The sequence below is a fragment of the Leucopleurus acutus genome, assembly GCF_964270905.1.
Source record: "Leucopleurus acutus genome assembly, chromosome: 7".
Classification (NCBI taxonomy): domain Eukaryota; kingdom Metazoa; phylum Chordata; class Mammalia; order Artiodactyla; family Delphinidae; genus Leucopleurus; species Leucopleurus acutus.
Genome location: NC_139150.1, coordinates 100,523,853 through 100,548,448, shown reverse-complemented (window position 1 = coordinate 100,548,448; position 24,596 = coordinate 100,523,853). Strand labels below are relative to the sequence as shown.

Here is a 24,596-nt window from a genome sequence, read left to right as displayed (position 1 = left end):
GTGGTGATGGTGGTGGTGATGGTGAAGATGATGATGATGGTGATGATGGTGGTGATGATGATGATGGTGGTGGTGGTGATGATGATGGTGGTGGTGGTAGTGATGGTGAAGATGATGATGATGGTGATGATGGTGATGATGATGATGATGATGATGGTGATGGTGATGGTGATGATGATGGTGGTGATGGTGGTAGTGATGGTGATGATGATGATGATGGTGGTGGTGGTGGTGATGGTGGTGGTGATGGTGAAGATGATGATGATGGTGATGATGGTGATGATGATGATGATGATGATGGTGATGGTGATGATGATGGTGGTGATGGTGGTAGTGATGGTGATGATGATGATGATGGTGGTGGTGGTGGTGATGAGGGTGGTGATGATGGTGATGGTGATGGTGAGTTCAAGCGTTAGGGCTGAGCACCCATGGGATAAGAAGAAAGCTGGCTAGATGCACGAGGTGGTAAATTTTTTTTAATTTATTTAAATAATTAATTTATTTTTGGCTGCATTGGGTCTTCGTTGCTGCGTGCGGGCTTTCTCTACTTGCGGTGAGCAGGGGGCTACTCTTTGTTGCAGAGCACCGGCTCTAGGCATGCGGGCTTCAGTAGTTGTGGCACAGGGGCTTAGTCGCTCCACGGCATGTGGGATCCTCCCGGACCAGGGATCAAACCCGTGTCCCCTGCACTGACAGGCAGATTCTTAACCACTGCACCACCAGGGAAGTCCCAAGAGGTGCTAAAATTTGAAAAGCACAACTTTTCTTACTTAGCACACCTAAGATCACAGAGTCTCTACCACTCGATAGCTCTTTGACTTCAGGCAACTTACTCAACTGTTCTGGACCTGTGTTTCAACTGCAAAAACAAAACAGCGTAATGGGAGGGAAATGTAAATAAGTGCCTTCCTTAAAGATCTGTTGCAACGGTTAAATGAGATGGCGTGGAAGGCACCCGGCACAGTGCCTGGTGGGCAGGCTGTTCGGTACATGTGTGTTTTCCTCTCCTTCCCTGCCTGCACCTCACCTGCTCTGCTCCCCAGCTCGGCTGGAGCAAGCAGTGAGGCCGAGGGTAATGGGAGCACTCACCCTCCCCAGACAAGAGTCCTGCCCAAGAGACCCATCCGAGCGTCAGCAGCCCCAGGGAAAGGGCCACCTGGCAAGGGAGCCTCTAGCCCCAGCCCAGCATGCCCCTCCCAAGCTCAGCAAAAAACTGGGTGGCTTGGATCAGGAAAGACAACCCAGTTCCCTAGCAACTAACAAGCACTTCCCTGTAAAGACAAAGACCCTTCACTCAGAATGCCCCCTTCCCCCCTCCTCTCCAGGTATCTGATCTGTTTTCAGGAGTGGGGCTCGGGGCTGCCCACTACCCCCAGGAGGTCTGAGGGCCTTTAGCCCCACCCTCCCGGCTGTCCTGATATTACCTGCAATTACCCCATAGCACCTTTCATCCTGGCACTAATTAACTTTCCCATTACCCCCGGGAGCTGCTGGGAGACACGAGAGGTGCACATACACACACACGCACACACATACACACCTGCATGCACACACATACACAAATCCCCATAGTTCCCCTGCAGAGACCCTCGCTCCATTTTAGAGACCAGGAAACTAAGGTTAGAGAAAGAAGAAAATTCCTTGAGGGTTCTCATCTGCCTCCTGGGTACTTGGAAGGAGAATTAGGAGCTGAAGAGGCTGGCTTGGGGAGAGGAGGGGACAGGGTCCCTGGCAGTCCTTGGGGGATGAGGGACCAGGAAGGAGAAAAACCTTTGGAAAGAGCAGATGAAAACCATGCCAGGACTGAGGTCTTGGGTCTGAGTACCACCTTGGTAGCACCAAATGCAAGCCATCTCGCTTAACACAGAGAGGGCATTTCAGAGAGAAAAAAAGGAAATATTTCAGTCGAAAAGTCGAAAGGAAGAGAAACAGTCAGAAAGAGAAGGAAATAGGAAAGAAGGACACGGCCAGCTGGTCTGATGTAGCTGAAAGAACCACTGACCAGGAGTCAAGACCTGATTTTAGCACCAGGGCTACCATTCACTGCTGTGTGACCCTGGGCATGTCAGCTGCCGTCTCTGGGCCTCAGATTTCTCATCTATAAAATAGTTTGGGATGGGTGCTGTCAGAGGCCCCCTCCAGCTGAATGTTCTACAGTTCTATATGGCTATTTGGGGGCACGGTAGAGAAACCATTCAGGGATCCTAGCAGAGGGAGGACGGAGGGGCACATGAGCACTCAGGCACAGAGGGTAGAAATATGACTCGAGAACCTCCTGACCCGCCCTGAATGAGGGCAGGACACAGAAGCGCCCTCTTTATTCCTCAGGAGCTGGAGTCCGCCCCACTGGCATAAGTCAGCTGTGCAGGAAGCAGAGGGCTCAAAGGAGAGAGGCTGAGCCTGTCAGAAAGGCAGGTATAGCAGGGCCCTAGTGCAACTTTCATTTCCAGTCTCGTGAAGTAAGCAGACAGTGGGCTCAGGGGGCTTCCTTTAGGGCCTGGGCAGCAGAGCGAGCCTAGGTAGTGCCCGAAAGGAGTCCAAACACCTCCACCCACACCCACGCTCACACACAGCCACACAAACTCAGACATCCCATGCTCACACTCACATACTCACACACTTGCACATTCACTCACACACACATAGACACAGCTGGACGTGTATACTCCAGCCACCACAAAGGCAATAGATTCTTTCTTTCCTTGCTGTGGCTGTGAAGCCAGCGCCCAGTCAGCCCTTCCCCAGTATTGATGGAGGCTCAGCTCAGTGCTAAGAATTGAAAGGGCTACAAAAGAGACCTAGAAGGTCTCTACTCACCCCCACCTCCCCGGGGAGGAAGCTGAATTCGCCCATGAGAATGCTGGTCACCCCTGTCCAGATCTCGCCTGGCTTCCTTCCCCCATACCCCGAGAACCAGACCCTGCCGGTCCACACGTATACAAACGTGTGCACGCACACTTACACACACCTCTACTATACGCATCCTGCACACCTACTGTAAATACACCAGCCCACACAAAATCACACGGTGTACGCACCCGCTAGACACTGCAGGGTTTCACCTCTGCCAGGCTCTTTCTAGACATCCACGCAAGCTGCATGGGTGTGCGTTGTCCAGCCCAGGCAGTGGCAAACGTCGGATTTGCATGCACACGCAGTGTCCACGGATGCACGCCCACTTCATTCACAACCCACAGCACACCGGCCTGCCAGTGACACGGGCACACCATCCTTTCGATTAAACTGAGGACCAGACCAGCCCTAACCCCACAACTCTCACTTTGCAGACTCCTGATGCAGCAAGTGGATTTGTGGCAGCAGCGGTGGAGGTTGTGTGTGTGTGTGTGTGTGTGTGTGTGTGTGTGTACGTGCGTGCGCGTGTGCGCAGTACATGCAGTTTGGGGAGTGTTGGAGAGGGTTGAGGAGGAGGTTCTGGCAGAGGATGGGAAGCAGGCCTTCCCCTGAAGTCCACAAGGAAGGCACTCAGACACACCCTCCTCCCAGCAGCCCTACCTCTGCGCTCTCGCCTGCTGCCAGGCCAGGGAAAGGAGAAGCTAAAAATGTGGCCAGTCTGACTTGCTAAATTGGTCTTCGGTGGAGAAGGGGAAACGCGTCAGTTCCCTGGGGAAGTGGCCGAGCCCAGGGTGGCCACAGGCCCCTGGGCCTCTACTCCGATGGAAAAAAAAGTTGCTCAAATAGATCTGACGCTTTGTTTTCGAACCCAAAATACCCTGTGGCGGCTGCCGGAAGTGTGACCGCGGGAGGGAAGTGGGGCAAGAGGGAAGGTTAGCTCGAGTTTCCACTGCAGCAACTTTTTCTTTCATTTGGGGTCTAGAAAGCTCTCCTGCCCATCCAGGAGAGGGTTTGTGTGAGAGGCAGTGCAGCTCTGGGATTCGGGGCTGGGGTAGCCACAGCCACAGTCACCCTTGGCCCACTGACACCTCCTCCCCAGAGGCCTCTGAAGAGTCCTCAGGCACTGTCAGAGTTTTCTCTCAGGCCACCTGGTGGCAGGCAGGAAAGCCTGTCTAGGGAAGAGGGGCTGTTCCAGGGGCAAGGGGCCAAGTCACAGGTGACTTTGCCTTCAGAGACCCGACTTTCCTCAGTGAACTGTGATGTAATTTTTTTGACAAAGATCTTATTTACATAAAAATTTTCAAAGAGCATCCAATAAATTAGCTGGACTAACAGCACAGACCCACATCTTCTGATTCAGTACTTTAGTCAGTGGCACTAACGCTAGCTCCAAACGCAAGGATCGGGGAAGAATGACTACATACAACAGGATCTCAGCGTGCACTCCCCATCACTCTCTATCCCCTTATCCTCATTTCTTTTTTCTCATATCACTTACCACCACCTCGTAGGTATCTTCTTATTGCCCACCCTCACCCCGAACCCTCATTAGGTCTTGAGTCTCCCCACAGGCTCTTTTTGTCACAGCTGTATTTCCAGTGCCAGACACACAGTAGGTGCACAAGTGATAACTGTCAAATGTTAAAGACGATCAGGTGCAGGGGCAGTCAGCAAACAGTTCTCTTGCCTCATGAGGACTTGTTAATTCAAAAATGCTGAGTCCTGCGATACCCCAGACATTCGCGCTAGGTGGGGATGGGGTGGGTTGAGAGGAGGCCGTATCGTGGGAATACGATGCAAAATCAGAAGTGGCTCCTGCCCTTCTAGAACTTGGGGCAGGAGGATGGGAGGCAGGCATCCATCAAAGGATTACACAGGTAAATGTAAAAAGGTAGGTAGGACCCCGGCAAACTAGGAGTGGTGTTTGCTGCGTCACCTGGACCAGGGCTATCAGAGGAAAGCCTTTTCTGGTTGGGTGGCGACTGAACTGAAGGAAGAATGCCCTCAGGGACATCGTGGTCCAGAGAAAAAGTCACGCTAGATGCAGGATGGTGTTGGGGCCGCGCAGATGGTTCGAACTGGTGGCCGGGGAGGCGGAGCGGCGCCGCCCGCGGCCTGGGGCCTGCGGACCCCGGCTGCAGTTAGAGGCGGCTGCGCGCCCTCGGTCCCTGGGTGATATTTACGGACTCTTAATGACGGCAGGGTAATCACCTTAATGAAAAACTCCCTCAGGGCGATGAGGAAACCGGGAGGCATTTCGGAGGCGACGGTGACTCAGGCTGAGTATGCCGCGCGCGGCCTGGCCACTGGACACGAAGGACTAGCGAGTCCCCTCCCCTGCTCCGCGCGCCCCTCCAGCGCCGCCCCCGGAGGGCAGGGAGCCGAGGCCCCGGCAGGCTCTCCGTCGGCCAAGCCACGGGCAAAACCGATCGCCCACTGCCACGGTCGCCAGGCCCGCGGCTGAGACTTCTTTCTCTGCTCCGGTGCGGGTCTCCGGCGCCCCCTCCCCACTCACGACCTCGGCTCTCCAGCTGCCTGGCTTTGGGAGGGGGCTGCGCTCTGGAGTGCTCACGGCACCCCTGCAGACACCGGGCTCTGCTGGCCTTTGCATCCACTCTCCTAACGGCCCTTCCTCCGCCAGTGCCTCAGTTTCCCCAACTGAGCACCAACAGCTCAAGATTCTCCACACCACCTCCACCCTGCCCCCGGGTGGCGGGAGTATTAATTACAGCTTGTTCCTGGCTTTGAAGATGAAAAATGCCAAGGATCATTGCCACTCAATTAACGGGGCTATTACCACTTAAGTTTATGCCTGATGAATCCTACCCCACCCCCAATTTGGGGTCCATGTTGCCTTGGACTCCCCGAGTCCTGCTTTCTCCTGGAGCTCACACCTGGAGTTAGCCCCTTTCCTGCTCCTGCGTCCCGAACCGGACCTGGTAGAGCGTCTGGCACATTCATTCTCCCACAAATACTGATGGAGCACCCACTATCCCCTCCACAAGCCAGGTTCTAGCTGGGGATACAGCAGTGCAGGTCCAGACCCAGGCCATTGCCTTCCTGGAGCCTACATTCTAGTAGATGCCCAAATGTCTGCTGGCATCTTGCAGATCCAGCCTCACTGCTATCTCCCTTCTCTCCCTCTGGGATTCCTCACTCATCCACAAGCAAGCCATAATCAGGCCAGAGAAGTCCTGGAAGGACAGTGCTAATGGGCTCTAGGTAGTTTCAGAGATGAAAATAAATAAATAAATAAATTTAACATGAAAATGAGGGGGGAAAGCACAGCTCCTTACACTGAATACCTCCTGCCCTTGTCTCCCCCTTCCCTCTCCTATTCATACCTCTCCTCCTCACTTATGGGTCTTAGCCCATCCTCAAGGCCTCGATCAACACCACGCCTCCCAATCAGGCTTTCGCCTGTCCCTGAACATGTCCTCTTGCAAGTCCTTCCCCCTCTGAACTTCCTGCCTGCACTTCCTTTCAGAACTGATCATGTCTTGTGTGTGACGGCTTCTACCTCAGCCTCACTCCTCACTTCCCTTTAAATCACCTGCTCCCTGACAGACCGCAGGATCCCAGCCTCAAGTCTGATTCCCTCCACAGGAAGTGCGCCCTGGATGTTTGTCTCATTGAAACGAGAGAGCTAAGTCCCAGACCCAGGAGCCTCCCCCTCCACCCCAGTGGGGAATGAATTTTGGTGGACAAGGGCCCCCCCCATCCTGTATAGTGGGCGCTAGGTGGTAGAAATGCAAGGACAAAGTGGGAAGGTCGCAGTCTATCCTGCGCTCCTCAAATCAGCCATGTTTCAGAATTACCCATGTGGACACTTGGATCAACAACCTCTTATGGAGCACCTGCTGGGGACAGGCAGTGGGAGTGCTGAGAAGACTGAGGAATAAGGCTCAGTCCCTGTCCCCAGGGAGCTCGGATACCATCTCTTGTCATCCAGTAACTTTCTTGATGATTTGGGGCCAAATAATTCTGAATAGCCCAAATAATTCTGCAAAAAGAGAAAGAAGGGGGGAGAGAGAGAAATCTATCATGTCCCTTCTCCTTTGCCCATCTGCCCTGAGCCCTGGCAGAAAAGCTCATGCCATCAGTCAAGCTGATGGGCAGACTTCCACTGGGTTCCAGCTGGCCTGTATTGTTCAGCCCTCAGAGTGATGGGATGGGCCGAGGGCAGTGTTTTTAGTTCTTTACTCCAGTGGCTGTAAAGAGTGTCATTTTCTAGCAGAGCTATGGCACAACAAAAGTCAGGAAGCCCTGCCTAGGCCATCTGGTGAAAGAGGATGCTGACAGCACTGAGGACCTCGAATTAGGGGCCCAAAAGAGTCATTAACTGCTTTTCCCCACATCCCAGGTTTTTGGACTGCATAGAACAGCAAAGAAGAAGCCAGAGGTCGGCCCCCAACTGCTCACCTTGGTGGACGAGGCGAAGGGCCCACTTGTTTTAGGCTGGGGAGGGTCCTGAGACTGGGAGCTAAGAGACACAAGATCTAGAGACCACAGCTCTCTCTGACTCCCCAAAGGTTTTCCTTCCAGGGCAGGGAGGAGAGGAACCTGCCAGCCTCTTGGATCCTCGACCTGTCCCATGGGTGAAGCCTGTAGCCAGCAAGAGGCTGGCTGCGTGGGGAGCAGTGGGGGGAAATCCGCTCTCCTCTCTGCTCTCACCTCTCTCTCCCTCCTTTTCTCTCTCTCACTCCCTCTTTGCTCCCCCTGACTGCCTCCCCAACGGCCCCCCACACTCACACCTTTTCTGGTTCATTTCAGATGACAAAGTTCCTCTTTCCAAAAAGCCTCGTCCCCCAAGAGTTTTCTCTGCAGAGACACCATCCCTCCCAGCTGAGAAGGGGCTGTCCCACAGTGGGCCCCAGGGGCCATGACACGCCCCCTGAGCACATGACTCCACTTACCCTCCAGGCACCGCTGAACTAAGACAGCAAAGTTCCCATTACAAGCCCTCATGCCCTGACCCATCCCTTCTCCTCCTCAAGGGTCCCAGGAGCCCAAACTTGACTGGGAACACTAACACGTCTCCTCCCAACCTTTTCCGCAATAGAATCCAAAATTCATGGATCAAAGGAGCTGGGAGGAATTTAGTGGTAGGTTATCCACTCCAGCCCCACCAGAAGCCCAGGAACCAGAGGGTGGCCCAAAGTTACACAGATAATTAATGGTGGAACCCAGAAGTCCTGATTCCCAGGCCAGGACCTGTTCTTCCCATTTACCTGTACAGCACACTTTTTCCAAGTCTTGCCTTCTATCTAAGACCTGCCTTCTCTCCCTGCCCCAGCCCAGCCCAGCCCTGAACTCTCAACCTCTGGACCCCCATGGCAGTTACTCACTGCCTTGGACTTGTGTCTGAGGAGGGGTCTCCACCTCACCGGCCAGCAAACGTTACTTTGTAACAAGACTTTCTCCCTTTGGTCAGCAGGTTCTCCCTGAAATTGCTTGAAGAGTAATCCAAAACACCTGGATTCAACATGATTCTAATGAGTTCGTTGGAATGTAGGCACAAGCAGATGTTTCAAATGGAAGTGTGTGACTGGCTTGGCGAGGAGCCTGTGACCTCTGTGACAACCTAGGGCAGTGGGACCTTTGCTCAGAGTGGCACAGATGCTACTCCACCTACCGGGAGCCCCGGCAGAAATGCTGCTCCTCCCTGACGTCCCTGTGAGCTGTACCCCCTCCCCTCCCCTGGGCAGGGGCTCCTCCCCTACCTTGCATGCTGGGTCCCAGGGGTGCTGGGAAGCAGGTCCAGCTAGTCTTTCTTCTATTCATTGCCTTCTCCACAGTTTTCATACCTCTCCTTCCTCTTACCCACACCTGCCGTCTCCTTTCTTTTCCCTAACAGCCAGAATGGGGACAAAGGCTGAAATTAAGAGCGGCAGCTTTGGAGTCACAAGGCCGTGAGTTCAAATCTCAGCTCAGCCACTTCCTGGCCAAGGGTCCTCCAACTAACTACTCAGACTCTTTCCAACACCTTAGATCTTTCATTTAAAACAAACAAACATGGCTTCCCTAGTGGCGCAGTGGTTAAAAGTCCGCCTCCCAATGCTGGGGGACATGGGTTCAAGCCCTGGTCCGGGAAGATCCCACATGCCGCGGAGCAACTAAGCCCGCGAGCCACAACTACTGAGCCCTCGTGCCACATCTACTGAAGTCCGCACACCAAGAGGCTGTACTCCGCAAAAAGAGAAGCCACCACAGTGAGAAGCCCGCGCACCGCAACCAAGAGTAGCCCCCGCTCACCGCAGCAAGAGAAAGCCCGTGTGCAGCAACAAAGACCCAACACAGCCAAAAATAAATAAATAAATATTTAAAAATTTTTAAAAATTAAAAAAAAAATGATTGGGGGGCAGCCCTAAAAGCTTCCTCACAGGATTGTTGTAAAAAATGAAGAAGATGTATCGCCACAGGCCCCAATCTTTTGTGGGTCCAGAAGGTCGGCAAGCCCGAAGCCTCCAGCAGTCCCCAAACAATGCTCTTAACTGGGACCACCCCCCCCCCAAAGTTGTCGCGGCTGTCAAGTTCCTTCCGCGAGCTTCTAGGCCAAACCCACCTCACCTCAGAGTTGTCTGTCATTACCGAAGGAATGGCAATGACCTCTAGAATGCCAGGGAGAGCTGGCCAGAGAGATTCCACCAACGACCTGTCCGTCTCCTGTGGGACACCCAAAATGACTGAAAGCCCTTGAGGGAGCTATCATTCAGGAGCAATCCCACCAGGGTGGGCCCTCTACATGGGTGCTTGGTGTGACTTGAGGAACCCCAGATGCTCTCTGCACCCCAAAACTCCTACTCCTTGTCACTGGGTCTCACATCCCACCATTAGACCTCAGCCCACCAGCATATATGAGTTCCTACCATTTTCCAGGCACCATGCTTAATGGTAGGCTTAATTCCTTTAGGTTATATATGACCCTCTTCTAAGCATTTTCTGTTAAAAAGGCAAATACCCGCTGAGATGGGTAATGCATTAAGTCGCCAGCACCCCAGTTTGAACTAATTGGGGGCTTCTAGCTTGTAAGACAGCAGAGAAGGACTGGATATCTTTAGCAAAAGGGAGCTCAAGTTCAGAGGGCAGAGGTGACTACGGAGCAAGACAGAGCACCAACCTGGTCTTTTTCTGTGGTGGGTTTGTGGGCACGTCCCCTCCTTCCTCTACCCTTTCACCAAGACAAACACACCCATTGCCCCCAGAGGTAAGCAGCGGGGGCTGGGCAGCCTTGGCTCTGCTGCAGAGGGGCGGGGCCTGCCCTTCACCATCTCCAGGGTAAGGACGCCCTGAACCAGTGCCTACTCACTCTCCGACAAGTCCAGGGCCTGCAGTTCAGGTAATCTCACCCGAGCCCACCAGTAAAAGTGAGACCTCACCCTCAGCCCCTGTTCAGGAGAGAGAGAGGAAAGAAAGAGGGAGGGAAGGAAAAAAGCTTTTTTCTATGCTGAATTCAAGACTTGGCCAGCAGAAGGGAGAATGCTGTTAGTCTGCAAGGGGCCACTCCAAACCCCCCACCCCTACTCTATACCCAGGTTGTCCCCACCCGCCACGGAACCCTGGCCTCCATCTGCCACCATCATCCAGGTTGACAGGGGACACCTGTGCGGGCTGCAACCCGGCAGTGAGAACCTATGCTTGTAGAGGCAGGCCTTCCCCAGCATGGCTCCTTCCAGGGCAGAGGAGGGGAGGAAGGGCACCTGAGTCCCCCACCCCACCTTGGAGCCATAGCCACCCTCCATAAAAAGTCTAGAAGGATGCTCCAGAGTGTTAAAGAGCAACTGAGTGACTTCTTGGTATCCTACTTTATGTTACCACCAGCTATTGAGGGCCCTCTGCTCTCGCACAGTGGGGACAATTCCTTCACCATCTCTGCGATGACATAGTGCCCAGCAGGTACCCGGCACACAAATAGGACTTCCTGTATATGATCACACTGATATGGGATGCAGTGTCATACCTGGCCCTTTTTACTCCCTATACCAACTGCACTCACTCCTAAGACACACAAGGGGAAAAAGGGCTTTTCAGTCACATGGTAGGGTTGGGGAAAATATAGTTTACCAGTAATGATTGCCATTTACTGAGTGCTGGCTAGGGGTCTGGCAAAAGTACTCCATGAGGATTATCAAAGGGATAGGTACTATTATTATCCCAATTTACAGACAAGAAAACTGAGGCCAAGAAAGAGATTCAGACATTTGCCCAACATCACACTGAAGTTTGAATGAATACTTGTTTGAATTGAAGGCTCCCGTTCTAGGTCATGGACAAGTAGGAAGGAGGGGGCAGACATCTTGCCCAAAAAGACTCCTATCCATTCTCACCAACAGGCATAAAGGCTTGGAGCAGGCCTGCAAAACCCTGCTACTTGTTCTGCTTGGATGCAACAGGTCCAGCTCTCCTAAAAGTGTTTGCAGGTCATCTCTGGAATGGCTACACTCCTCCATGGTCTTTGGGGCCCTGGAAGCTTTCAAGGATCCGAAATGCTCCCACTGCCTCTGCCTTTCCTCATGTAGGCCCCTATCAAACAGGACTGGGGCTTGCAGCTCCTCAATCTCCTCCTCTCCGGGAAGAGGTCTCAACAGGTGGGAGGGGGGTGCATCACGGTAAGGTCCTCCAGAGTTGAGCTGGGCGGCCGGGAGGGCTCTCACTTCCTCCCTGCCACCCCCGCAGGCTGAGCTGTGCCTCGCGCTGGGAAACATGGGCACTGCAGTCACTACTGGGGCCTGCGGCTCGCCTAAAGGCCGCGGACCTCGCGGCGTCTCTTGGTCCTGGGCCGGAACCCTCAGAGACCCTCCGGGTGCACTCGCAGCAGGAAGCGCCGCGGAGAGCCCAGGACTGGGACTCGAGCGGCCGAAGCTCTCTGGTGGCCGCGGCTCCCCGCCTCTCCCCGCCTCCCCCCAGCTGCCAAGCTCCAAGGCCAGAGGCCGGAGCCGCTGGCTAATTTTTCACGCCCCCCAGACCGCCTCCCTAGGTGACGCTACAGCCTGTGCGGTTCCTTTAAAGGCTGCGGGTTCCGTTCTTCTTTCCTTTTCCACTGGATGCCAAAATATGCAAATCCGGGGACCGGAATCAGCAGCCAAATAGAGAAGGAGAAGGGGCGCGGCCGGCGCGTCACCGGATCCGCTCCTTGTATGGCTCTTCCCGGCTTGGCCCGCCGCCCCGCGACCCTCCCTGCAGCCGCCAGGGCCCCTCCCGCGCCCAGCCTGGCTCACACTGCCGCCCACGCCCCCGGGCCGGCCAATCGCCCCCCCTTGGGAGGGAGCCGGGGGCGGGAGCCGCTGCATGCCCTGATTCCGGCCGGAGCTGGGGACCGCTGCAGAGCGCTCCCTCCCCGCGCCGCGCGGGCGGAGGAGAGCCCAGGGGCGCAGAGCCTCCCCGGTATAGGTGTGGGTAGCCTGGCGGGAGCGGCATCAGGGGCGGGGGAGAGGGGGCCCGCGGCGGCGGGAATCCCTCCTTTCCTAAGAACCAGAGGAGATCCGGGGGAGGCCGGGCCCTCCCACCCCTAGTTCTCCACCGAGTGAAGTGGAGGGGAGGAGAGAGAGGTTGTCATCCACCCCCACGACGATGTGCAGCTCGGGAGTTCCTCCCACACGTCCCCGGCCCGCGTGGCCCTCCCACGGAGTGAGGCCCGGGGATCCTCTCCTCCTCCTTGTCAATACTCCCACTCCCCCTGAGAAATGCATGTTCCCCCAACCCCGACTCCCCAGCGAGGAACGCGGGATCCACCGCGCCCACACGGCCAACGAGGAGGGACTCCTCCCACGCTGAGCCGGTGTGATCCGGGGTCGCTCCCCCACGCCCCCCTCCTCTCCTTTCCCTCTCCCGCGGCCCGGCCGCGCGCGCTCCGAAAACAGGCCTCGGGGAACATAGCCGCCCCCGGGATCTGCTGCCTCTCTGGGAGGTGACAGCGCTCGGGGTCGGCAAACAGGCAGCCCTTGACTGCAGGGCGCCGGCAGTCAGCAATGGGGACAGCCCTGTGGAAGGCGAGGGGGAGGGTAGAGAGCAGGGGAGGTCGCCGTGGTGGCTCAGAGACTGTGGTTCGGCAGGCTGCTGCCGCAACTCAGTGGCGGGCCCTTCGCAGGCAGCAATAGACAGCGACTGCGCCTGGGCCTGCTGGGCCCTCCTGCCATCCCGTGGCCAAAGGGGTGCTTTGGAACCATTAGGGAATTTATGGAGGGTTTGGTGCACGTGTTCCCTATCCCCTCAACTTCATTCCTTCTCCTTCACCACCAAAACTGCACATCCTCGACCCCCAAGGTGAGGAGTTCTCGCCTCCCGCGCAGCCGCTGTGCAGCTACGAAATCTCCCAGCCACTGCGCTCAGCCGGGTGTCAGCACAGGGTCAGGGGCCCAGGGAGCAGCAGGGCTGTGGGCGGCGCATCGGAGGGAGGGCGGCACAAAAGTTCCCGGGATACTGGACCAGAGATCCCTGACCCGCTGGAATCCTCCTCAGAGGGACTTTGTCCCAGTGCCAGGCAGGATCCTGTACGCGAGAAGAGCGGCCGGGGCAGGGTCGGAGCGCACACCTTCCGGGTTCCCCAGAAGTTCCCAGGCTGCAAAGGGACCCCGCCGAGTGTTTTCAATTCTCTTTCTTCCTGCTGGGGGGCTGTTAGAGGCCACTTGCGAACGACCCCACCCCACGGCGCCCTGTCCTACAAGCGCGCTCTCCTAGTGCAGACATCAAATAAACACACAGGCGATTATTGCTCTTTCACCCCCGCGCTGCGTGCTTTACGCCGCACGTTCAGTTACACCCCTCTTTCCTCTCTCCTCTCGAATTTTCTTTCCTTCTTCTCTTCTATTTCTCTCTTTCTCTCTCTCTTTTTTTTAAGATCCGCGAGCGGTGCGGGCGCCGCACGTTGGCTGCGGCCCGCTTCCTGCTTTCTAATGTTCCATTGTGAGGAGCTTCCATTGTGACGTCGCGCCCCTTCGGCTGGGCTTTGTCTGTCCATATATGGGCAGCTACGTCACGGAGCTTTCCCGGGGCTCAGATAAATAGGCTGGTGGAGTTCCCTGGCTGGGAGCTTTTGGGCAGCAGTGAGCTTGCTAGGAAGCTGCGGGGCTGGTGGTGGTGGTAGCAGCGGCAGCAGCAGCGGCAGAGGCGGCGGCGGCGGCAGTGGCGGCGGTGGCGGCGGTGGCGGTGGCGGATCGGGGGGCGGGGGGGCCGCGGGCGCGCGTCTGTTTGTGTTATCAATACTGAGGCCGCGTGCGACCCCCTTGGGCCGAGATCCCCCCCGGCCCAGCACCCACCCACCCACCCCGCACACGCCCCCCCCCCCACGCCACGACCCAGCCTCTTACGGCACCAGCTGAGGCAACCAAGAGGATTACCCTCCTTTGCCCTCTCTCCCACCCACCCCCCAAAAAGAGAAGATCCCCTCCCCAGGCCCACCCCTTCCCCTCTTCCCTCCCCCCTCCTCCCGAACTTTCCCTCTCGCATGCTTTTCCCCTGCACCACGGATCGCCTCTCCGATGCCGCTTGCCTGGAAGCTGCGTTAAGAGCGAGCGGCGGCGGTGGCGGCGGCGGCGGCGGCGGCAGCTCGGGAGTGCTATGACCGGCAAACTCGCCGAGAAGCTGCCGGTGACCATGAGCAGTTTGCTAAACCAACTGCCTGACAATCTGTACCCCGAGGAGATCCCCAGCGCGCTCAACCTCTTTTCTGGCAGCAGCGACTCGGTAGCCCATTACAATCAGATGGCTACAGGTAAGGGCGGCGGGGAGGCGGCGAGGAAGGAAAGGGAGAGAGGAAGAGGAGGAGGGAACGAGCTAGCGATGGGTGGATGGATGGATGGATGGATGGATGGATGGATGGATGGATGGATAGATGGATGGATGGATGGATGGATGGAGATATGGGGGGCGCGCTGGGAATTTTCCGGGGGTCGAGTTGCTTTTCCCACCCACTCCTCCCGCCCTCCCCGATCGGGAAGGCTCGGTTGGCGACGCCACGGTAGAGGCTTCGGTTCTCCCGGGTGGGGGCAGCCGCCGACCGAAGGGAGGTAGGTGCAAGCGGCTCTGGGGTTCTCCACTTAGGGAGCGCGATCGCCGGGCTGTGCGCAAGGCGTAATGCTGTCGCCCCCTTTCCCAGGAGGAGCCCAACGTCCCTTTTCACCCGCGCTCTCCCCCCTTACTCCCTCAGCCTCCCACCCGGGATGGAGCCATGTGCGGCGTGGAGTCCCCGCGGTGGGAGAGGTACTGCGACGCTGCCTTTCCAGGGCTTTCAGCAAAGCCGTGGGGGTGTGGGGACGGCGGGGAGGGGAGAAGGTGGGGGCCCACCCGCGCGGGGGCTGCCACAGGGGACGATCCCCGGGCCGAGGAGCTTGGGAAGAGCGGCCACTCCCGCCATGGAGACACCGGCCGGTTTTCCGCCGCCCTCCACTCTCGCTAAGCTGAGGCTGGGCTTTCCCCCTCCAGCAAAAGCCGAAAGCTCCTTCAGGCCCGGAGGAGGCTGGGGCTGGGGGAGGCGGCGGGAGAGCTCCCTTTGCGGACAGCACCCCTCTACGCGCCGCGGACAAAGCGTCGGAGCACTCCGGGTCAGCTCCCCGGGCGCAGTGCGCACCGGGGGCTTCGTCGGGGCAGGAAAGGCGCGGGGTCCGGCGCGGACAGCGCTAGGGGAAGAGGCCGAGTTGTGTGCGCTGGAGAGCGAGAGCCCGGCGCGCTTCGGGTCTGAAACTACCTGTAGCTGCAGCTACCTGCCCGCCCCACCTCGGGAATAACAACAATGCTTCTCGCGCTCGCGCCTGTGTGTGTGTGTGTGTGTGTGTGTGGTACGGGAGTGTGTGTGTACGGCGTGTGCGGTGTGTGTGCAGCAGCCACTCCACACCCCGATCAGTAGTATTTTCCTGTATCCAGGTTGCGCTCGGGAGCGCGGCACCGCCCGCTTTGCGCCTGGCGCAGCCTACCCCATGCGCTGCGCACTCCACCCGGCCGCACCTCCACACCTGGGCAAGGACATGGGCGCCCCTGCCTGGGAGCCGACTCGGCTTCACTCACCCCTCCCCTCTCTCCCCCGCTCTCCGCAGAGAATGTGATGGACATCGGTCTGACCAACGAGAAGCCCAACCCGGAACTCTCTTATTCGGGCTCCTTCCAGCCAGCCCCTGGCAACAAGACCGTGACCTACTTGGGAAAGTTCGCCTTTGACTCCCCTTCCAACTGGTGCCAGGACAACATCATTAGCCTCATGAGCGCCGGCATCTTGGGGGTGCCCCCGGCCTCTGGGGCACTCAGCACGCAAACCTCCACAGCCAGCATGGTGCAGCCGCCGCAGGGGGAAGTGGAGGCCATGTATCCGGCGCTGCCCCCCTATTCTAACTGCAGTGATCTCTACTCGGAGCCTGTGTCTTTCCACGATCCCCAGGGCAACCCCGGGCTCGCCTATTCCCCCCAGGATTACCAATCGGCCAAACCGGCCTTGGACAGCAATCTCTTCCCCATGATTCCTGACTACAACCTATACCACCACCCCAACGACATGGGCTCCATTCCGGAGCACAAGCCCTTCCAGGGCATGGACCCCATCCGGGTCAACCCGCCCCCTATTACCCCCCTGGAGACCATCAAGGCATTCAAAGACAAGCAGATCCACCCGGGCTTTGGCAGCCTGCCCCAGCCGCCGCTCACGCTCAAGCCCATCCGGCCCCGCAAGTACCCCAACCGACCCAGCAAGACCCCGCTACACGAGCGGCCCCACGCGTGCCCGGCGGAGGGCTGCGACCGCCGTTTCAGCCGCTCGGACGAGCTGACCCGGCATCTGCGCATCCACACGGGCCACAAGCCCTTCCAGTGCCGGATCTGCATGCGGAGCTTCAGCCGCAGCGACCACCTTACCACTCACATCCGCACGCATACGGGCGAGAAGCCCTTTGCCTGCGAATTCTGCGGGCGCAAGTTTGCGCGCAGCGACGAGCGCAAGCGCCACGCCAAAATCCACCTCAAGCAAAAGGAGAAGAAGGCGGAGAAGGGGGGTGCGCCTTCTGCGTCCTCGGCGGCCCCGGTGTCCCTGGCCCCTGTGGTCACCACCTGCGCCTGAGGCTCGGGCCCCCAGATCACACTTTTCCCCTTCAGTGTCTCCCGGCTGCTGGCCTGAATGCAGCCGGAAAGCTAGCCACGGAGGCGCAGGGGCCGCGCCCTGGCCTCTCCATGGACGTAAGGCCCCTTGTTTCCCTTCGCTGTCCCCCGTTTCCACCCTTTCACACCGGCCAACGGTCGGGGGCCAAGGCAGGAGGCGCCTTCCCCTTGCTGCCCCCCATTAGCCAAGGCGTGGGGGCGGAAAGGTGGCGTCTAGCCCGCTTTGTTCAGTTGGGATCGTCTTGATCCAGGGGCCGCCGGGCCGGGCCAAGGACCTGCGGGGGACTGAAGGCTGGGCCCGCCCAAGCCTCGCTGGACCCAAGCACCTCACGGTTCTCCCCACGTCTCCCTCGGTTCCCCATCGAAGACCCGAGAGGGGGAGGGGGTAAGGAGCGCACCAAAGCGCAGAGCTTGCTGCCCGCCGCACGCACGCGCGCCTGCGTGCGGGGATGCGCGCGAGTGTGCGTGCTCGCGTGAGTGTATGTGTGCGTGTGTGTTTCTGTGTGTGTGTGTGTGTGTGTGTGTGTGTGCGTGTGCGCGCGCGCGCGCTCGCACGTGTGTGTGCGAGACTCTTGAGCTGAACTGGGCTATGTCCACCCCAAACTCTTCCCCACCTCGGGTCCCCAGGCCGCTGGGGGCCTGCACGTGGCGGGACGAGACGGTCTTCCATCTGCTCCGAAATAATGTTTCTTACAGAAATGCCTCGGGTGCCGCCGCCGCGGTGCTGCTACCGCCGCTTAGGGTTTGGCCCCTCAGAATCCCTCCTTTTCCGAGCGCTTCCCTCTCAAGGCCTCAGGGCAGTTTGATCTTCGGGGAGAAGAAGCAGCCATCACTGAACCTGCCTTTAAAAAAATGTGTTTCCTCGGCCCCAGAGATTTTTAAATCTCTGTTCCTGAGTTTGCCCTCTGCCCTTTTTCCCCCTCCTCTCCCTTCTCCCCTCTAAGCCTTTTCCCATCTCTTTCCAAATCTTTTTCCAAAAAGGCAGGCCTCAACCAACCACCCCATTTTGCCATCTTTTTGTTCTCTCACTCACGTACCCATTTCTCTTCCCACCATTAATGGGAATGCAGCCTTTTTTTCCCTCTCTCTCTTTGTCATCACCAACACAACAGGTAGAATTCAAATTTATGAATATGGTGTGTGTGTATGTATATATGTGTGTCTACACACACACACATATATACATTTATATATAACATGCACACAATATGTATTCCTAGTAAAATAAAATCTCTAAGGTACTTGGCTATCCAGTGCAGTGCACCGGAATAAAGAGAACTTGTAGGCATTTACAGCTTTAAATGATTTATTTTTTATGAAAAATTTAACTGATGAGATTATATCTACATGTGTGTATGTGTGTGTATGTATATATGCATCCATATACACATATATACACACATCTCTGTCCAAATTTTCCTCAAAGCTATGGGGATGTTTGCATTAATCCATGTTGCTGAATGAGGCACATCTTCTCCATACCCCAGTCTCACCTTCTCCCCGCCCTACCTCACCTCTTCTCAGGCACCCCCTCTCCCCAGCCTCCTCCACACAGGGGTGACTCTTTGGAAGTGGAGTAGTAGGGAAGGTTACTCTCTGACACAGCTTCCAGTGCAGTCTTGCCTGAATGTACTGTTCCCTGTTAGCGTTATTTCTCCTGTGGTCAGTAAGCTGCCCAGAGAGAAGGAACAAAGGTCTGGAGTTTACAGAATGTCTGTTTTTAAAGTCACTTTATGCATTTCCCACTTTTTTTTTTTTTTTAAGAAAAAAGCACCGGTTTTTTTGGTGGCGGATAGATAATACTAAAGGAGTCTAGTGAAAGGGGGGAAAAAATCAAAGAGCAGGGGACTGTGGACTTCCAGGTACTTGGACTTTTTGTAGAAGGAGAGAGAAGTGGATGAAGTTTGCCGGGAGGGCCCATATTTTTTCAGCTGAAGGGTAAAATCTTTCTTTGCAGAGACAGTATTTTGCTGAATACTTTTTATAATGTGATGATTATTAAAAACAAAAATTTTGGTCACTTCAAAGCTGGAAGGAGGAATCAGATATCCTTTAATATTTTTTCCTTACTCCTTCTGGTATATGCATGTCACTGCATGATAACTCTGAGTTTTCCTTTGTTTTAATAAAACTGTTCTCAGACATTTAAGCTAAACTAAGAGAAAACTAGCTTTGTTGCCAAAAGGTTGTGCTATCCAGATTTTTTATATGTCTGCATGTTTTAAGAAAAAAACAGCAAAAGAAAATGCACTCTAACTTATGTGAACTGAGAGAAAAAAATCAGGTTTTAAACAGGAAAACCTATGGGGAATGATATTTTTTGAAAGACTTTTGTATAAAGTTGAGTACTTAGAAAAAGACAAACCAGATGTAATATATTTTGTGGATGTTTTTATTTCTTGGATTTATAGTACCTTATACTAAGGTTAAAAAAATATGCTTGTTATCGTGAAAAGGTGAAATTCTTCACCAACATTTCATTTGCTCCTTTGTCACATTGTTATGCCAATATAATATAGTTCATGAAAACAGCATTTTTAAAAACTGAAATATTGAAATGGTGTAATGTTGTACCATTTGCACTGTGAGCAAATGCTAATACAGTAAATATATTGTGTTTGCTGGCAATCAGACGGCCTAGAAATCTCCTTATTTTATTTCTTGTTTTCATAGCATAAAGTTTTGGTTTGGCCCGTTTTTTGTCTTGTTTTGTTTCTGGCTGGTGGTTGGTCTGACAGGTTCTTACGCCTGGTTTTTGTGGTTCCTGCTCTGAAACCCCTCACCGTGGAAACATGGAGTCTGGTGTTCTTAGAAGTCGGTTAGAATTTCGTGTGGGTTCTGGCGTTTCAAACTCAATGTTGAGTGTTTACTCTGGTTCTCGGAGAATTCTACTGTGGTTCTAGGGATTCTCCTCCGCCCTTCTGGGAGCCTCAAACTGCCAGAGAGATTAGGTGAACAGATTAGATAAGCTCATGGGAGCCGGGGCTGATGACTGGAACCTTCTAGAATCTTTCTCCCTGGTTTCCAATGGGTATTTGAGAGTAGAAGGGAGGGGATCTCCTGGCTTATGAACTATTTCTCTGGTGGCTTCAGGGAGCACCAGAATAGGACCTGCGGTGGTCTCTGCGGCCACACTGAGTACTACTCTGGCTAGAGCTTTTGAAGCCTGAGAAACAGATGGAGATTTGAGAGGGGGTTCTTCATTGTTGGCAAGATAACCAGAAAGATTGAAAGCTTTTTGGTGGTCAGATAATTGGGAAAAATCAGGTTTAAAAGCATTACAGCGCAGTCGCACTTGGACAGGATACTCCAGGCCTCATTATTTGTGGCTGCCTGTCCTAGCTCTTATGAGCTACCCAAGGAGCCGATGCTTAGAAGAGAAGAAAGAACACAGGAATTTGGAGAAATACAGGGAATGTCTTATAGAGCAGTAATCCCTCCCATCTTACAACTTCTATCACCCATAGAAGTGATGCTTCCCTACCCTATGAGCTTTCTTCTCCAGAACCTTCCCTTTCCTTAACTGATGTGATTTGCCAGCCCTAGAGCTTTCTCCGTTTCTCTTGAAGAGATATGTACCCTCCACTTCCTTCCCGTGTCCACATCTCCATCCTGCTCCCTTCACCTTATTTCCCATCGCTTTTAGAATCCTTTATCATTGGGAGGCTTGTTCTAGAACAGTCTTTGGACAAAGCAATCCTCTCTCTCCTGCCTGCCCTCTTGCTTGGGTTTCTCAGCCATGCATTTTGCATATTATCTGCCTCAGCAACATTTAGGGGCGTGTCTGATACAGAGCTATGTCAATGTAGCATGACATTATGAATGGGGCACAGTGTCTCAACGCCTGCGGTGCCATTCAGGCCAGCCATACAGTGACAGAACTATACTATGGTGTCCCTGCTCAGAAACTGCTCTTATCACCGCCCCCCCGCCCCCCACCCCACCCCCACCCCACCCCTGCATCCTGCCCTCCATGTAGGCCCATCACAGTGAAAAATGTGGGTGGTATTTCTGGTTGGCTATAGTTACTGAGACGTTGAAGGCAGACCTGGGTGGAGGAGGTGGGCTCTGGTCTTAGAAAAGAATGTTTTTGAAGTAAGAGATCAATAACAAGTACGCAAGATGCAGTCTTAAATTTTCTCGCCCACACAGTTCTAGGTCACTGGCTGCCATCTTGAATTCCCTTCTCTCACCTCATGAAACTTTGAAACTTCCAAGCTGCAACTTTGTGTACAGCCACAAGGAGGTATCCTTCTTTTTTAACAGAGGGAATCCAAGATGGCCGAAAAGTCCTAATGATGGAGCATATAATCCATCTCTTTGCTAAACTGGATGAATCCTTCCAGATTTCTATGTGTTTTTCAAGTGAACATCGTCAGAGGAAGATAGCTTACTGGGTGTCGTCACAGTTAGCATTCAGCCCCGCCTGCACCTTCTCCAATCAAGCCAGGCCTTCAGAGTGATACTTTCGTCAACAGTGTACTATGCGGCATGATTAATAAACTCGCTTCCCATTGGTGCATATTGCTCAACCCATCCTTGTTCAACCACTGGGTTACTTGGCAATATGGCAGCCTGCCTGGCTGGTACCAGCCCTGTGTGGTGTAATCTCTGATTCACACCTTGTAGCTAGATAAGGCTGCCCCAGATAGCATCACACCAGCAACCCAACCTGCCTGGGTTTTGTAAATATGGGGAGAGGAGATTCAACCCTGCAACTTAGGGGTGAAGTGGGGGTATGGTAGAGGAAAGGCCTGGATGGGGCTACCATGAGAAGGAATCAAGGGAGGCTTTGCAAAGAAGAGGCCTAGGAACAAAATCAGGCATAAAAGTGCAGAAACCCTAAGTTGTTTGGGGGTGAATGAAAGGATGCCCTCCCCCCATGCACATACCCCTCCAGAGTGGCCTACGGAAGGTGATGACTCTTTGCAAAATTGTACTCAGTTAAATGGAATTGGATACAAATGAGAAGATACTTTGTGAGAACTGGGGGCAAGGAATAGCTTACTTATATTTCTATATGGTGGTGGTTGTGGTGGTGGTGAGGTGGTGGTGAGTGAGTGTGTATGTGTGTTTGTGTGTATGTGTGTGTTTATGTATTATTCACAAGTATATTAAAAGGAATAGGAAGATGGATTCCGGTGAATGTAGGCAGGAGCTATGGCCAATCGTTACTGATCCCCTTTTGCTAGTCCAGAATTTGCTTGCCATAGATGAGGGGGTTGTGAGCTGCCTTTTCCCATCCTTGATCAGCTCCCCTTGTGTCCTGGAATAATAAACCCGGGGAAAGTATGAGACCTCTGTGTGTCCCAAAGACTAGAAATCATACTGGCAGAAACCTTAACGACTAGGGGAAAATGACTTTCTAAAAGGTACCATGGGGTTTTAAAAATAGGTCAGAATCCTAAATCTATCTCAAGTGGTTCTTTTTAGAAAACCCACTCTGTGTGTGGAGAGGAATGAGGTCTCCAGAAGAAGGGGGAAGATCTGAGTGACGCTTGGAACCCCTTGGTCACAGCAGTCCCTGGGACAGCCCTGAGGACATGATCACTCCCCCATCAGTCATCTAAGAAGGCCTGGAACATGTCTGGCCTCATCAGCTTCTCCCAGCATCCCAGGTCTTGAAATTTCACCACTCCTTTTGCTTGAAGTTTACCATCCATGCCACCTCTAATATTTTCCACGATGATCATTTTCGCAACCCTCTACAAGAACAGAGGTGGGCCAGGGTTGGGGACAGTGTCACGGGGCTTCCCCCAACTTGTGCTGAAGTCTCTGACATGTCCATGCCCAAGCAGGAAGGGACCAGGCCCTGACTCTCCTGCCTGGGTTCCTCATTCCCCATCTTCATCACGACTGCTTCATCTGGGCTCTGGAATTGGGGTCGTCCCTGCCGCTGCCCCTGCTGGCTACCAGGGGCACAGCGCTTCTCTGCCCACTGACCTGGGCATGAAAAACCTATGTCTTCCTTTCTGGCAAACACACAGATGGCTAGAAGAAAGGTTTCCGAGCAATCTTACTAAGGAGGTAATACAAACAGATCATGGACGCAAAGCCGCAAACAAGAATTAGAGAATACAAGGTTCTAGACGGTGCTGGCTACTTAAAAGAACGTGGGGCTGGTTTACCGAGATCCTGCTCTGCTCTCAACGTCTCTGGATGAAGGACGAACAAGGCAATCTCTGGGCCTTGGAATGCCTTTCCTGGACCTCAGGAACCCCACGCTGCTCCTACAGTCTCCTCCTTTACCCATTCCTGGGGGCCTCGAGGACTCTACAACCCTCCATTTCCATCATCACTCCAGTGATGTTCTCTCATTTGCAGGGAGCGTGATCGCTAGACCTTCAGGTGGCTCTCCCCATGAGGCCTGCCCAGGGCCTGCAGCCGTCTCTACCTTGGACCTTTCATAGTAGCATCATGACCCGACCAAAAACAGAAGCTCTTTTCTAATCCGGCCAACAGCAGACTTGAGTCCCCTTTGGGGTCACCCACTGAGTTCCCAGCGAGGGGCTCAGGAATGCTTCCATCTCTCAGCTCCCTGGAGGAAAAGAGATGTCTTAAAGCCCCTGAGGCCGGAGACAGCCCAGCCCTCCATGGGGGAAGTTACCCTTGTCTGAAGTTACCCCTGCATTCTCTGGGGTGGTTCACGCCAGGGCTTGACTGCTTACCCAGAATGCATCGGGTCCCTGTCTCCACCAGAGGGAGGGAGATTAGTGACCAGAACAGAACTGGGCCTTCAGGAACGTTGGCTTCTTCTCAACGACAGGCTGCAAGAGCTCTGGCGCTTTTAGTCCTGAGGGTTTCTCCCCTCCGGGTGCCCAAAATTCTTCCATTCTTCCTTGTTCCCTTCTCCCCACTACTTAGGAAGGTCAGGCCATCTGAGCAGGAAAGCAGAAAATTTTCCGGTTCCTGCGTGACCCTAGGGTACTAAGGAAAGCTTCCTTGGGGGCACTTGTTACTTACTCAGGTCTCTGTCCTGAAAATTGAGAGGCAGTTTGATGACCCAGCAGCTACTCCAGCTTTTCCTTTGGAGCCGTTAACCTGCTTTGGAATCACCACCTCCATCCTAGATCTGAATCCCACCTCTTGCCACTTTCTTGCGTCGTGACTGTCAACACGTTTCTTAGTCTCTCTGGATGTCACTTTCCTCCCGTCTGATCATTACTCTTGTGGGGTTCAAAAGAAGTGATGTGTATGGGGCCTGATTCAGTGTGGGTGCTCCATAAACGTTACTCATCTGCCTTGTCCCTTGCCCCTGCCCCCTTTCCCCATCCTCCAAACCCAGATGTGAGAAAGTGGGCTCTGGCTCCACCAGGGATGGGTACACCGATTCAAAGACGGCCAGAGGAACTTGCAGTCCTCACGACCACTCCCAACCCCAGCCGTCCACTGGACATCTGTATTCAGAGAATGGATCCTCTCCACCCCCAATCTGACCAGAGGACACAAGTCCTGTCCCCTCTTGGCCACAGCTGCTGCTCGTTGTTGCCATTTCTTGACCTGGTTCCTGACCCCTTCCCAGGTCCTTTTGTCTCTCTCACTTAGATGGGTGGGTGTAACACCTTCCTGATCCAGTATCATCTGCAAAGTTAATTAATGTGTCATTGAGCTATTGCCTGCTTCCTGATCCTTACCAGGGATTTAAATAAAACGCAACAGCCCCA

General features: G+C 54.5%; 1 protein-coding gene across 3 annotated transcripts; it reads left to right on the top strand.

Annotated features, from left to right (window-relative positions):
• Positions 1-14,412: 14,412 nt before the first annotated feature.
• On the top strand, positions 14,413-16,894 carry EGR3 (early growth response 3; the record flags this gene model as incomplete). 3 transcript variants are annotated; one of them, XM_082843696.1, is made up of 3 exons in its annotated part: positions 14,695-14,861; positions 15,002-15,054; positions 15,885-16,894. In XM_082843696.1, 3 exons carry the CDS (start codon positions 14,695-14,697, stop codon positions 16,892-16,894), a joined length of 1,230 nt encoding a protein of 409 aa, XP_082699822.1. The 3 variants fall into 3 exon arrangements, with proteins under 3 accessions (XP_082699821.1, XP_082699823.1, XP_082699822.1); XM_082843695.1 differs by lacking the exons at positions 14,695-14,861; positions 15,002-15,054 and adding an exon at positions 14,413-14,566; XM_082843697.1 differs by lacking the exon at positions 15,002-15,054 and having other exon boundaries at positions 14,667-14,861.
• Between the last annotated feature and the right edge of the window lie 7,702 nt (positions 16,895-24,596).